The 15,000-nt window shown below is 43.0% G+C and overlaps 1 protein-coding gene across 1 annotated transcript in view; it reads right to left on the bottom strand.

The window, feature by feature from the left end:
- The window catches only part of LOC308301652 (glutamate receptor 1-like), a gene marked incomplete at both ends in the record, with an annotated part of 73,711 nt that overhangs the window by 19,857 nt on the left and 38,854 nt on the right, over positions 1–15,000 (bottom strand). The window contains 4 exons of the mRNA XM_080745715.1: positions 7,849–8,288; positions 8,951–9,157; positions 14,192–14,299; positions 14,467–14,571. Of these exons, the coding sequence (XP_080601841.1) occupies positions 7,849–8,288; positions 8,951–9,157; positions 14,192–14,299; positions 14,467–14,571 (860 nt within the window). The remainder of the gene's footprint in view (positions 1–7,848; positions 8,289–8,950; positions 9,158–14,191; positions 14,300–14,466; positions 14,572–15,000) is intronic.

Here is a 15,000-nt window from a genome sequence, read left to right as displayed (position 1 = left end):
GTCTACCTATGTTATTGTTTTTTCTAGATTGATATTCCTATGCATTTGTTATATTGTTGTTAATGTACTGACATATTATCTTGCTTATTATAGTGATGTGTATTACCTGCTTATTGTAAATTGCTTTGGATTAAAAGCGTCTGCTACATGCCTAAACTGTAAACTGCCCGTTTATAAGTAACCCATTGATTGTAATATCTAATGTTATTAGCACTGTGGTAACGGGTACCGCAGTACTCTGACAAGTTAACAGGTACAACAAGTATTGCATAACCAGGTGGGGGCTTTACAAAAGATAATCACACCTCTCTCACACAGAGGAAACTTCCTTGAGAAACTGCAGATTCCAATTATTTTTGTGTGAAGTTGGGAGGCAAGGTTATAACAAGTCCCTCTGGGAAACAGTTTTATATTAAGACAATAAAAAGTAAAGAACTCGGGCTGGTTAAATGAACCAAATCAAACATCTGGAACATAGATGCACTACAAAGTGCATGTGTGATAGAAATCAATTTTACAGTATGTACACACACACACACGCGCGCACCCACACACACACACACACGCGCGCACCCACACACACACACACACACACACACACACACACACACACACACACACACACACACACACACACACACACACACACACACACACACACATTACGGTAAATGGTGCATTTATATAGCCTCTTTTTTCCAAAGCACCTTACAGTACATTACATTCTTTCACATACCGATACCGGTAGAATTTCAGAAATTGAGGACACAAATGTGAGGAAAATTTTCGTTGTCCGCACAAGAAATTTAATTTTTTTTATCATTAAAAAAATTTTTAGATTTTGGAAAATATTAGGAAAATATTGAGGTTTAAATTGGGGTTAGGATTAGGCATTTAGGGGCAAGGTTTAAAGTTGGGGAGTTAGGCACATGGAGGCAATCTACAAGCTCACAACACGTTGCAAGTTTGCAGATGGGCCATTTTCTGCTTCAGGGGTAGGGTTAAAATGGAAAATAAAGAATTAATAATTCATGAAATCACAGATTATGAAAATTAGTGATACTTAAGCCCTTTGCACACAGGCGCGTTTAACCGCACGGATAAAACGGACAATATAATTTTTTGAAAAGAAAACAATGATTCTCTATGACCTCATGCACACCGGCTCCGAATTAGCCGTGCGACGAGTGGCTGCCGCCGTGCGTTTTTTTCTCGATCGAACCCAGTTCGATTTGTGCGTCTTGTCGCATGCGGTAAAAAACTCATCACTCCTTTTATGACTCCTTTTTGGATCCGCAGCGCCGATTCCGCACAGCCTTGCACACCAAATCCAATGCGTTTTATTAATGCCGCAAACGAAAAAAACGCAACTGTCCTGTGTGCAAAGGGCTTTACAGTAGGCCTACTTATATAAAATCACCACCATAAAATGTTGATGTCCTCACAAGTTTAGTATTACAAGTTTAGTAAAACACGCATGTGTGTGTGTGTGTGTGTGTGTGTGTGTGTGTGTGTGTGTGTGTGTGTGTGCGCGCGTGCGTGTGTGCGTGTGCGTGTGCGCGCGCGTCTTCGGTTCCATGCTGCTGGGCTGAAATAAATCAACTGTGTCATTTACAGTCTACCTTTCACAACAGCAATTTCTCAGCCTGACGGTCAGAATCATTCAATAATGAATAATGTATCTGCTGTAATATGGCAACCTGAGGTGAGCCACCCATGGCATTTCTCAATGCTCGTATAATGTCACATGTATTATTTTTCTCCACTTTGGTTCTTTCATTCTCCACGCATTCATACAGTATGTGCCTGTGTGTGTATGTGTGCACGAGTATTATCCATGCCCCACTAAGAGGTGTGGAAGGTTAACACACAAATGAAGGACAGAGAGACAGGATATGCAATCACAATGAGATGAAATGGCACACGATCAATTCATCCAGAAATACATTCAGAGAGAGGGGGGGTGGCAGAGAGGGGGAGAGAGAGAGAGAGAGAGAGAGAGAGAGAGAGAGAGAGAGAGAGAGAGAGAGAGAGAGAGAGAGAGAGAGAGAGAGAGAGAGAGAGAAAGAGAGAGAGGCAAAAAGGACAAGGACAGTAAATGAGGACAGGTGGAGCGATGCAGTGAGAAGACAGAATGGCTTATGAGAGGACCTGAGTGATGCTTCTGACATTTAGAGGAGAACAGCAAACAAAACACACACACACACACACACACACACACACACACACACACACACACACACACACACACACACACACACACACACACGCACGCGCACACGCACGCACACACACACACACACAGGGAAATTGTGTGCTGATGAATCCAGGACAAAGTGGTTGTTTCAGCGTGTTCCTTGGTGTTATGTCTTGAGACTAAATGGAGATGCTGACAGACTGCTCAATGCACCTCTCGAGAACATTCTGTTCTCTCAGTCACAAACCCAATGTGACACAAAACCACAACGCTCCTCCTAACCCTAAACACGCATGTTTTTATTTTATTTTATTATGTGAGACCACACCAGTTACCATACTCTTTACATTCCAATAAATCTTCAGTTTTAACCCTTTTTGTGCCTATACCGAACAAGTTCGGCTTTTTTTCAATACAATTCCTAACCCTAAACACGCATGTTTTTATTTTATTTTATTATGTGAGACCACACCAGTTACCATACTCTTTACATTCCAATAAATCTTCTGTTTTAATACATTTAGTATTACACTTTTTTTCCTTATTGGATTTAATTTTTCTCAGATTTGCATGGTAGTTGTCTTCTTCATTATTTGATCATGCTCTTTCTTCTGTGCATGTGCATTGTTAAACACATTTACACAATTTACATTTACAAAAACATTACTTTTCAGGAAATGGAAAGAAAGAACCTGTCATTCAAAGGATCAAATGCATTACTTAGTCACATACCGGTACCAGTCTCAACCACATTCCACTTGGCGTCCCTATCCTGGTCATTATAGTCGGCCCAGTCAGCAAATTAGATCAAGCCAGATGTGTGGAGTGGACTACCATGATTAACCATTTCCTTCCTTATGTGGGGCAATGAAAAATTCTGATGAAAGCAGTATTTCATTATAATTAAACATATCATTCAAGGTCACTCCATTATTCAAATAAACATATAGCGAGAGCTCAGCATTAGCTTGAATCAATTTGTTTTCCTGTTAATCATACCGTACATGATCGCCCATTTGCCCACGCATGTTCTACAGGCGCACCACGCTTTGCCAAGGCTTTTTTTGAAGCGGTGGTAACTGTAGCGACACATCTCAGTTTGATTACCTCCTGAGGCTACAATCAAAAGCAGCATATCGGGCAGAAACCTTGTATCTCCAAGTTTAAAATGTGTATGTTTTTTCACAAAGCAAAGCCCTGCTTCATCATACAAGGCCATCGCACAAAAGTAGTGAAAACAGCAGATCTACAAGCACACAGCGCCTCGCGGTGCGAGGCGCTGAGTGCTTGTAGAAGGTTTCCACCCGACAACGACGATATTGTAACTAGTTTTTTTCTCAGTCAACTCCCAGCATGCACGTACGGTCGTAGGCACACACACACACACACGCACACGCACGCACGCACGCAAGCACGCACGCACGCACGCACGCACGCGTGCACACACACACACACACACACACACACACACACACACACACACACACACACACACACACACACACACAGTATACATACAGGGTAAACTACAGCTTGACATACAGTAGGCTGCATCTGAAATCACGTACTCGCCTTTGAGTGCATTCACACAGATGTATCTTTCATTTTGGATATATGAATCTCGTCACGAGGTATCAAACCACTCAGAAGTTCCCCATGTGGTGGCCCCAGCAGACATACTACACATTCCCATTTCATATCGTGGTGTACGTTATAAGTAGTTTAGGACATGTCCTTGGTTTCAACAAATAACTTAATACTAGATGTGTTTAATTGAAGGATAATTTAAGTTACATCAGAAGTTGCTGTCCACTAGATATGAGCAGATTTCAGTTATATCCGTGGATATCTATGTACCTGTATACTGTATGCACTGGATATCTATCTGCACATTGCAGAAAATAATTAAATCAATCATGAAAGCATGACATTTCTGCATGTGGTATTTTAAGGTGATGTCATTTTTCATCAGGCACGAAATAGCCACCTGCTAGTCTCACATTGTGCCTGGGCTCGCAATTTTAACAACAATGGAGACAAAAGGGGTAATAAAGGTTTGGTGTGTGGGAGTGATTTAGTGAAGTTGTTAATCCTGCCGACGAGTCAAGTACAGCGACGCTGTTAATGTGTATGATACACAGAACATCAAACATTGTACATCATGTGTGTGCTAAAGGGAGAACAAGCCAGCAATGTCAGACAAACACCTTAAGCTCCTACCGGTATGACCGTCGAGACAGCAAAAATATATACCGTAACTGGATGTTAAATCCAGAAAAAAGTTTGTGAACGACTGTGTCGACATGCTGCCATTCCATATAGTCACCGACAAAGAATTCACCCAGGTGGCCCAAATACTGATCAACATTAGAGCTGTGCGGTTGGCACTGTTTCCATTATACCCCATGGGCAAACTCTATGTGACAGGGCAGAACTGTCTGCTACTGATAAGGAGAATCTGTCAGAAGTCTTCCTGAAAGTGATGGAAAATGGAACACTTTCTGTTACCATGGATACGTGGACATATACATTCAACCATAGGGCATATAGAGTCCTTACAGGTAGCCACATTGGTGAGAGCAACAGTGTTGAGTGAAATAGTTCAAGTACTCAGTTATCCATTATATAATCCCATTGCCAACAGTACAGTTAGAGCAGACTCCGTAGGTTTGAAGTAGTATGCATATCAGATACATAATAGTACTACAAAACGTTCAGACACACAAAAAGTCTCACATGCTAATTTGGCATACCAAATAACCAAAAAACATGATACAAATGGAATTTCGGACACAGCCTTTCACTGTCTCCTGTATGCTGTAAACTACAGTGCAGCCCCATGGGCTATCAGCACCACCACCACCACCAACATACAATGTATTTGTGGCTCCTTTAAACATGTAGCTATAGATGGCTCCAGTCAAGATAAGGCCATGTGTGCCGTCACTGCTGAGTCCACCCAGCAAGGTATCACTTGCATGCACGCACACACATAAAATGAGCGATGGAAAAACATACACACGTTGGGAAACCATAGAGAAGGGATCATTGGTGTGAACCTGCCAGGAGACTCTTTCTGGAAGGTGTACCGGGGCGTTTTGGCAGATCGGCATATCTTGAAAAGAACAGAACTTGAGTATAATAGTCCTTATCTTCCCAGGAAAGACATGCAGTGCTGTCTCCAGGCAGAACATGGCAAATGTCAGTTGAAGGCCATTATGGACAAGGCTACAGTCACTACAATCCAGTACTACTGAACATAGAAAAAACAAGTAAGACAGTTGTGTAAGATAGATAGATTTTTATAGAAATGTCACAAAGCAAAAGTTGTATAAGTTAAATGGAACTGTAAATGGATTAGGTGCTCGGGTGGTGCAGGGGAAAAGTACCTGTCCAACTCCAAGGGGATTGAACCCATTGTGGTGCAGCCGACAACACAATTGGCAGTGGCAATGTGCGGGGAGGGTATTTGGCATAATTACTAAATTGGGAGGAAAAAAAGGTGTAAACAGCTACCTACTCTACTCTATGTAGAAGGTAAAGAAGTGGATTGAATTCAATGCTTTCCTTTCCTAGTCTTCTGACCACTCAAAACACTCATATTCACCTGCACCCCCCCCCCCCCCACACACACACACACACACACACACACGCGCACACGCGCGCACACACACACACACACACACACACACACACACACACACACACACACACACACACACACTCTGTATTTATTTTTCTTTTATTTAACCAAGTCCCATTGATGCCTTGCTCAGTGGCAAGACAGTGAAGGGGAGAGAGACATAAGCCTTTTAAGTAAACCTTTTCACTGTACCTGTAATTCGGACAAGCAACATTTTATCACATAAGATAAATAATAATAAAATCTCAAATATAATTCCTTTGACAAAAATGTAATTGGTGCATTTTATGGTGAATGTAGCCTACTATATCATCTCAAATATGTGCTACATAGCAGATGTTCTTTACAATGTGCATTATATTGACCCATTCACACACCGATAGCGGATGTAACCATACTCAGGGTTCCCACACATTTTTACCAATTTATTTCCAAAACTTTTCCTAGACTTTTCCAGAATATTTAACCCAATTTCCAGGACTATATACCGGTAACAATAATTCAGCTCAATAACAGGTCGCTTACTCCTATGCACATTGCACAATCCCCAAAGACAGGTAGTGTATGCCAGTGGTTCTCAACCTTTTTCAGGCTGTGATCCCCGAAATAATCATATTTTAACTGGGGACCCCGGCACCCTGGCGAACACTAAGAGTTGAGGAATTTTGTATAACACGTTTCTAATTGTGAAAATAGCCGATCTACATGCTCACAACGCGAGGCGTTGTGAGCATGTAGATCTGCTATTTTCACAATTTCTGCCTCTAATATTTGACAATTTTGCCAATGTTTAATTTGTCATTTCAGAGGTATTAACAAAATCAATAACCAAAGACAATGCATTATTCTTTCCAGGACCTTCCAGGATCCTTGATCAATTCCAAAACTTTTCCAGTACTGGAAAAACATTTTCCTAATTTCAAAATATTTCCAGGAATTTCATGCATACAAGTCATCTTCCTGCTCGTCAGGAGCAGTTAGGGGTTCAGGGTCTTGCTCAAGGGCACTTACTGTAACACAGGGGGAGGCAGGGTTCAAACCGGGAACCTTTCCGTTTCCCAAGAGGCCACTCTGCTAATCCACTGCCGCCCACTGGTTTCAGTATGGGCTCAGTACAGTCTCAGTACAAGGATAATAGTAATTTAATTAACTGTCTGGCTGTGAGCCCTGTTACATGAATTAATATCTATAATACATAGACAAAATAATGTTTAATGACAACAAGCTCTCTCTCTCTCTCTCTCTCTCTCTCTCTCTCTCTCTCTCTCTCTCTCTCTCTCTCTCTCTCTCCCCATAATAACCCAATCTATCTCCATTGGTTTAGAGCTCAGGCTTTTAATGTTGACATTCTCCTCTCCCCTCCACTCTCAAGTCCCTCTGGAAAGCCCAGAAAGTCAACCCCGCTGTGACTCTAATTTCAGACACATTAATGAGCTTTTTAATTGGTGACCTTTTTGAGGGTGCTTCTATAGCAGAGCTCAGGAGAGAGCTCCAGGGGAGTGATAAGACACAGCTAGCATCCCCATACTGGGATCCTCAACAAAAGTCCTTCAAGAGTCTGACTTTTACCACATACAGGCCCTAGGTTACCCAGAAGTTTGGAAGAAAAGTACAGTAGAATGTAGATTGATCAACCTAGGCAGATGGCTGATTATTACAAGCACATCTCTGTTCATAATATACACAATGATGTGCAGTGATGCCTACAGGATGATCTGGTCAACAGAACTAAAGTATTTTATTTAAAAAAACCTTCTATATAAAAGTTCAGGACTAGTAATGGCCATATGGTGAACCTGAAGGCGGGAGAATGATGCAATTCTTCAAACTTCCATCTCAACTCAGCACAAGGACCAACCAATAAACATGTAAATCTCCCCATAAACAAAGCACAGTCTGACTGGGACAAGAAAACAACATATTGAACTCTTGGCAGTGCAGTCAGCAGCAGAGAAAAAGCAGTTCTGAGCGATGATAAACTAGCCTTGTGTCCTTGTCATCTGCTTACCGTGGGGAGATGTCACAGCCCTGCTGCATGAATGCTCCCAGGGAAAACCACAGGGAGTTGAAGATGCCAAACTCGTTGGTCTGCTCCGGGCTCTGGGGGTTTGCCTGGCAACCCGGTTGGCCCGGCTGGACCCCATTTGAGGCCGAGGGCTGGGTAGGAGTCTGCGGGTCGCTCCCGTCCTCATAGTCGTCTGCGTGCCACTCGTACGGGCTGAAGCGGCTGACCAGGAACAGAACCACGCTGACACCGATGTAGGCAAACACAATGCACATCCAGATCTCATAGGCCAGCGGGTCCAGGAAGGAGAACACCCCCGGTTTGGACTTGGTGGGTTTCTTGATCATGATGGAGATCCCCAAAGACATATAGGGTTTGGAGAAGTCGATCACCTGTTCACGAACTAGAGTGATGGTCAGAGGAGCAACCGCCACATCAGCTCTCTGAGGGAAGGGCACGCACGCAGGCATGCACGCAGGCACGCACGCACACACACGCACACGCACACACACACACACACACACACACACACACACACACACACACACACACACACACACACACACACAATTACAATTTAGGCATTTAGCAGACGCTCTTAATCCAGAGCGATTTACAGTAAGCAAGGACAACACGAGGTAATAAATACATCAAATGCATAGAAATAGGCATCTACTGTAAACATCTAAGTAAACAAAGAACCTATCATCAGTCTAACACTAGAATATCCAAAAAAAAGAATAATCACTGTAGCCCAATGTAAGGAAAGCAATTCTTCCACTATATTAATGAAGAAATGTTTTAACTTAGCATTTTCAGATGCAGTAACCTGCTATTCAGAACTACAAATTGCTCATGCAGGGAATCCACACCGTTATTAGTTTGTCTTAAAAAACAACAGCTTTGACAGCTATAATTTGACCCACCATGGATCACATTTTAAGAATATTTCTTCCCAAAATGTGATTTCAGCAACCAAATCCAGTCATTATTTAGACATCTTAGTTGTCCATTGAAAAACCTTCACCACAGCTTCACCAGCGGATCATGTCCATGTCCACAGTGAGTCCATGAGCCCAACCACACATTAAGTGATCTCACTCACCCCATACACCAGTTCTCCCACCATGCCGTTCCACATCTTGGTTTCTGGGTCTCTGGCTCCGTACTTGCCATCGGAGACAACCTTCAGTTTGTAGTGGTAGCCCACATGCTTGGCTATCTCTGCGGCCAGCTCCACAATGTAGCCCTCGTACTTATCGTTCCCCGCCAGCTGCTCATGGTTTTTCTTCAACATCACATATGGGGACTCCTGCAAGAGGGAAGGATAAGAAAAGGTGTAAGAAATGGATGCATCCATATATAATACACATCCCCATCATAATTGTCAACATTGCCTCTACATATTTGATGTAGGTAGGTCTAATATTCCATTAGCAGACGTTAAACTGAGCAGTCTGTTGTATAGTGTAAACAGTAAATATTGCTTGCTTCTATAGACTATGTTAACCATGAACAAAAATGTGTCTCTGTCATGCTTTTATATGCAGCTAAAAAGTAAGTATGTTAGTACTAACTAAGTACATGTGAATATTAAGTTGATAAGTCCAGATTTCACAGACAGATGAGGCGCTATTAATACATTTACTGCCGAACTTTCGAATCCAACTGCTGAGTAGTTCACTCCCAAAATGACTGTTTGAGCCGGATCTTGTGCCAATGCTTGAATTAGTGGTTTAAACAAAGAACAGACCGAGAATGAGCAAGTGATTATTAAGTTGATATGTCAAGATATCGAATATTTGTTCTGCTAGATGGTCCCACACTTTTTCACAGCAGCATATTGATGTGCGTAACGCTCTGTGTACCAATGCCAGGACGCACCCACAGGCGCACTCAAGAGCACGACAGTCCACGCGGATACCACGCTCAAACAACAAACTCATGCAGTCACGGTAACAACATAATTAAATTACACACTGTAACCTAGATTCAACCATCAGTATTCCAACAACCTAAAATAAACAACACATTAGTGTGCACCATGCACTCCCTAAATAACAACTGCTCCTAGCTGAAGCACAGCTTCTCTTAAAGGGAATGGGAATAGACACTCCAGTTGGTTTAATTAATGTAACGCCCTAAACAGATCCAAGACTAATTCAAAAGCTTAACACCACTCAGTAGTGGCGCTGCACACTCATGTTTTTGCGCACAGCATCACACAATTAGTGAAATTGCCGCAGACACAAGCACAACACAAATTGCATATGCGCTCCACACCTTGCGCCATGTGTTGTCAAAACAGGCTCATAGAGTGTCGACCTGACAGTCTAACTCTCTTGCCAAAAAATGGATTATTTGTAAGCACCATCTGCTTGGTTGTAAAGTGTTGCATTGTAATACTGAAATTGCTTGACCAGTCATAATGCGCCACATATACAGTATAACATTACTGCACAGTACTTGGCCCTTAATTTCATTGAGCTGATAAAATGCTGACATTTAATATGCAATATCTCCTGATGGGTATTAACCAGTTTTGAGCAGCAGGGTGAAGTTATGATGCAATAAAGTCAGTGACAGATTTATAGTGATCAGTACATTTTAATTATGTGGTTAAGTTGCATGAACTTACAGAACATGATGGCATTCAGCATGTGTTTAATGCATGATGCCATCAAGGCTCCTTTTTTCTCCCTTTTCAGGCTTCTAACAGAAAATATATAAATAATAGCAGTAACTTGGTGAGCATGAATGTGAACTGACAGAAGAGATAATTATACAGTATAAAATTACTAGATGTCATTATACCTTTGTGCCTGGCAAGTATACAGTACGCTATTCAGCAACAAAGGGTGCTTAAATCTGCTCATTATGAGCAGGCATCAGGCAGGCAACCACGCACACACACACACACACACACACACACACACACACACACACACACACACACACACACACACACACACACACACACACACACACACACACACACACACACACACACACACACACACACACACACACGCGCGCGCGCGCACACACACAGACACACACACACACACACTTGATAGGACATCCTGACATGAAACCTGGGGCATTCTCTCTCTCTCTCTCTCTCTCTCTCTCTCTCTCTCTCTCTCTCTCTCTCTCTCTCTCTCTCTCTCTCTCTCTCTCTCTCTCTCTCTCTCTCTCTCTCTCTCTCTCTCTCTCTCTCTCTCCACACACCCATTGTTCTCTCAGAATAGTTCGATGTTCCAACAGTCAACAGATAAATCACAGGCAAGCAGCCAAGAAGTGAAAGCTGCACTGGAAGTGGGATTGAAGCAGGTCAGTTTTGAATTGTCCACCATGGAACCAGGGAGGCCCCAGTTCCCTCAGGTCGTTACAGTTGACAGAGTTACACAAAGCTAAGGCCACAGTGAGCACAGCAAATCCTACGTCCATATTTCATGATGGTGTAAAGATGAGCAGCCCTCCTGTGGGTTACGGTTGAGAGGAAGGTAATCATGGTTACACACGGCTGCTATGGGTCACCTGGCAGAGAAACATGAACCCGGGGATACAGTGGAGAGAAAGGTCACATACACGCACACACACGCATGGCGCACGCACGGCATGGCATACAATGTGCACTCATTATTCTCTTGCTGACCTCTAACTGCTCCACTGAGACCGCTGGTAACTCAACCATATGACAGACATGCACGCGCGTGCGCACACACACACACGCAACCACAAATAGGCACAAACATGCATGCTCGCAGTTACAGAATCTCACTGACAACGTGGTAGATATAAGCCCACCTGACACACACACACACACACACACACACACACACACACACACACACACACACGCACGCACGCACGCACAGATCCACCCATGCATGTAGAGTACATGTCTGACTGTGTATGAAAAGAATCTGGTAGACACACGAAAGAATAATGAAAAAAATGGAAATTGGGATCTATGTGTAGAAACATGATTGTATACTGCACAGTGCACACTGATTTTTACTGGGTATTTTTAATATTTAAATATTTTACTATGCTAGCAAAGTAGGTCACAACAGCAGTGGGAACACTGAAATGTATGGGGAGGAGCTCATTGGCATGACGACAAAACTGGGGTAAAAAAAAACTATTGGCGACTCTAAATTAAAAAGAGAAAAGTGTGTGTGTGTGTGGGGGGGAAATTTGCCACATTTACTCTGCGTGTTTTGTGCATTTGTGGTGATTTGAGACCATTCTGTCTCCGCAGGGGTCGTCAGACCACAGCTCTATCTCTCCATCAGCCTTCATTACCACCTACATACATGTATGCACCTAGAACAGTGTTTCCCAAACTTTCAAATTTCAAGGTCTCCCCTTAACAGTTTTACTGACAGATTTATTATTTATTTATTGGGGCTGGTGCCAGCAAAAAGCAGCTTACCTTTGCGATGTTATAGAAAAAGATCTATTGATTATTTCCCAACGATGTTTGTTTCATTGGATGTGTACTTTAGCCAAGCTGGCGGCAGAGGGCAGCCTTATGCAAATAATGGATGTGAAATGGCCCTCCCCTCTTTCCATCGTTCAGAGCATAGAAATGCATAATCTAGATCAGGTCCACAGAGAACAGCCAGGAAGTGAATTGGATATCGTTGATGTTTACGAGTGGTAGAGATTTGAAAGCAGCATTACGGGAGATATTTTTACTGTACACACCCGCGCGACCCCTCATCAGCTTACAGTCATCAAACAAGGTAAAAGAACGCGTTCAGAATTGGGACGAGCGTTAACGTTAGAAGCGGTAAAAGAGTTACAGGTCTTGACATCAAATGTAATAATTTTTTATTTTGAGTTGTTTTCAGACCACAATTACACACAAAAAACTGAACCTTCAACATTCAGTGGTTTTTCTGTAATCTGTAGTTTTTTAAATTACTAGGCTCAGAAAAGTGAGTTCATTGAACGCAACAACCAAAGTGATGAATGGTAAATGGTGCATTGGACCGATGCAAACACAATGTAAAGTAACAGCAAAGGTGAAACACCCTCCCCTACAACCACATCCTCCCCTGGATGATGATGCGTACCGGTACGTCCAGAGACAAATTAATTCACCTTTCTGAGCCTTATTATTCAAAAAACTACAGATTACAGAGAAACCACTGAATGATGAAAGGTCAGGTTTTTTTGGTGTAATTGTATTCAGGAATTATGAAAAAAGCCTAAGAATATAACAAAATGAAAATGTTATGTCATAAGACCTTTAACTCTGACACCAAATGGACCCGTCATTCATTTCGATCCATTTGTACACTGTCCGAGTTACAGTCTTTTATGGGTCAATTTAGACCCCCCTAAAGGAACTCACAGAGTCCCTGCCTGGAATCCACTTTGAGAACCAATGACCTAGAATCTACAACATACTGTACAGTACCACCTACATACATACTGTATATACCCTGAGGCAGAACCAGGACGTACAGGCTGTATCCACTTCAAAAATGTTCATTATCATTGGTATCTGGACTCCGAAGTATAGACAATAGAAACATGCTGATCCTTGTCAATCTCTGGGAAGTTAGAAAGTCCATGTAATCTGTGATTTCACAGGCTTCAATCTATTCAGCGTGAAATAACTCATATCACTTTAAAATAATATCTGTGCCACTCTCGCTTTCTCTGTTTCTCTCTTTTTATCTCCCTCAGTCTCTAGTCGTTACATAGGAGGGCAACACGCACGCACACTGATTTATGATTAGTATAGGCTACTGGGTAGCACGCAGAACATATAAGACCTCCAAGACCACAACGTGTCCCATCCGCGCCATGTTGTAGGGCTTGTAGATCAGGCTTCTGTAGTAAATGGGCATGTACTTTGACTTGTTAGAGCAAAGCGAGACCTAGCTGTTCCCAGTCTGTGACTGGTAGCGTTTATTTCTGCTGTTTCTGTTTGATATAAAACAAACCCGCTCCCTTCCGCACCTGTTGACTTTTAATTCCCAATCACAGGATTCATGATATCGCCTGATGGACAGACAAATGGTATGAAAAGTGTGCCTGTGTGTGCCTGTGTGTAAGAGAGAGAGAGAGAGAGATACTATGGTCAGACATCAACAGTCCCCCGGGACCCTTGCGTCCAGATAAATATAGAACTTTCTAAAATAGTCAGAGTTGCCCGACCGTCCTCCGAGCAACTGGGCAGGGTTAAGATTGGATCTTTGAACCCTCAAACTAGACGACATTTATGCCCGAGATTCGCCCCCCCATCTAGACGCAGCGCGCCCTATACTCGGGAGGGTCATTTAATGCCCCGATTATCTGCTAGTGTGCGGCCACCTTCACTCACCAGAATAGTGGTGACGATATAGGTCCTGTTCTGGAGTCCATATGTGTCATTGCTGCCTCTCATGGCCGCTGTGCTCACATACTTCTCATCTTCATTCCAGTAGCCCACCTGAAACAAACAGGGCACAACCTTAAAGTAGGGAAACAGCGATATTGATGAATATACAAGACTTTCCCCACCCAGGTGATCAAAGCCAATTCAAGGAATTGAGACGGTGACCTTCTTGTGACCTGAAGTCTGTTTCCGTCACCTCACAGCCCAGACAGCAGACTCACCTTCTTGGGTCCAGAGGGGGCCAGTTCCATAACGCTGACAGTGTAGTTGGTCCTGCGGCCTTTCTCATTGAACTGGATGTGACCCGTCAGCCCGTCGATACGGACCTGTGAAGGGACACGGACACATGGCATCAGTCAGTCACTCTTCTGTGGAGTCACTGTGACTCCCAGAGCGTAAAGAAGAGCAACTCATCTCATCATGCATGAGATTAATGTTCCATCAACCAGCAGCAGAACATTTATGTGTCAACTGTTTACACGCCACTGCGTGTTTAGCCTGGGTTGAATGTGTTTGCATAGTGTTCATTTATTTGTGAAAGTGTGTGCTACATGTGTGACTACGGAAGTGAATAACAGACGGTGTGTGTGTGTGTGTGTGTGTGTGTGTGTGTGTGTGTGTGTGTGTGGGTACACTGCAGTGTTTTTCTTGGCTGTGCGAGAGAGTTAATTGAGCGAGGGCAGCTTCAATCTCCAGTCTACCCCCCGGCAGATGGTTACAGTGACCAGACCTTTGCACAGACAAAGCCTCAGGCA

The sequence above is a fragment of the Nannobrachium achirus genome (genome assembly GCF_963921795.1).
Source record: "Nannobrachium achirus genome assembly, chromosome: 17".
Taxonomy (NCBI): domain Eukaryota; kingdom Metazoa; phylum Chordata; class Actinopteri; order Myctophiformes; family Myctophidae; genus Nannobrachium; species Nannobrachium achirus.
The sequence above is the reverse complement of the archived record's forward strand: the minus strand, read 5'-3'. Positions and strand labels throughout refer to the sequence as shown.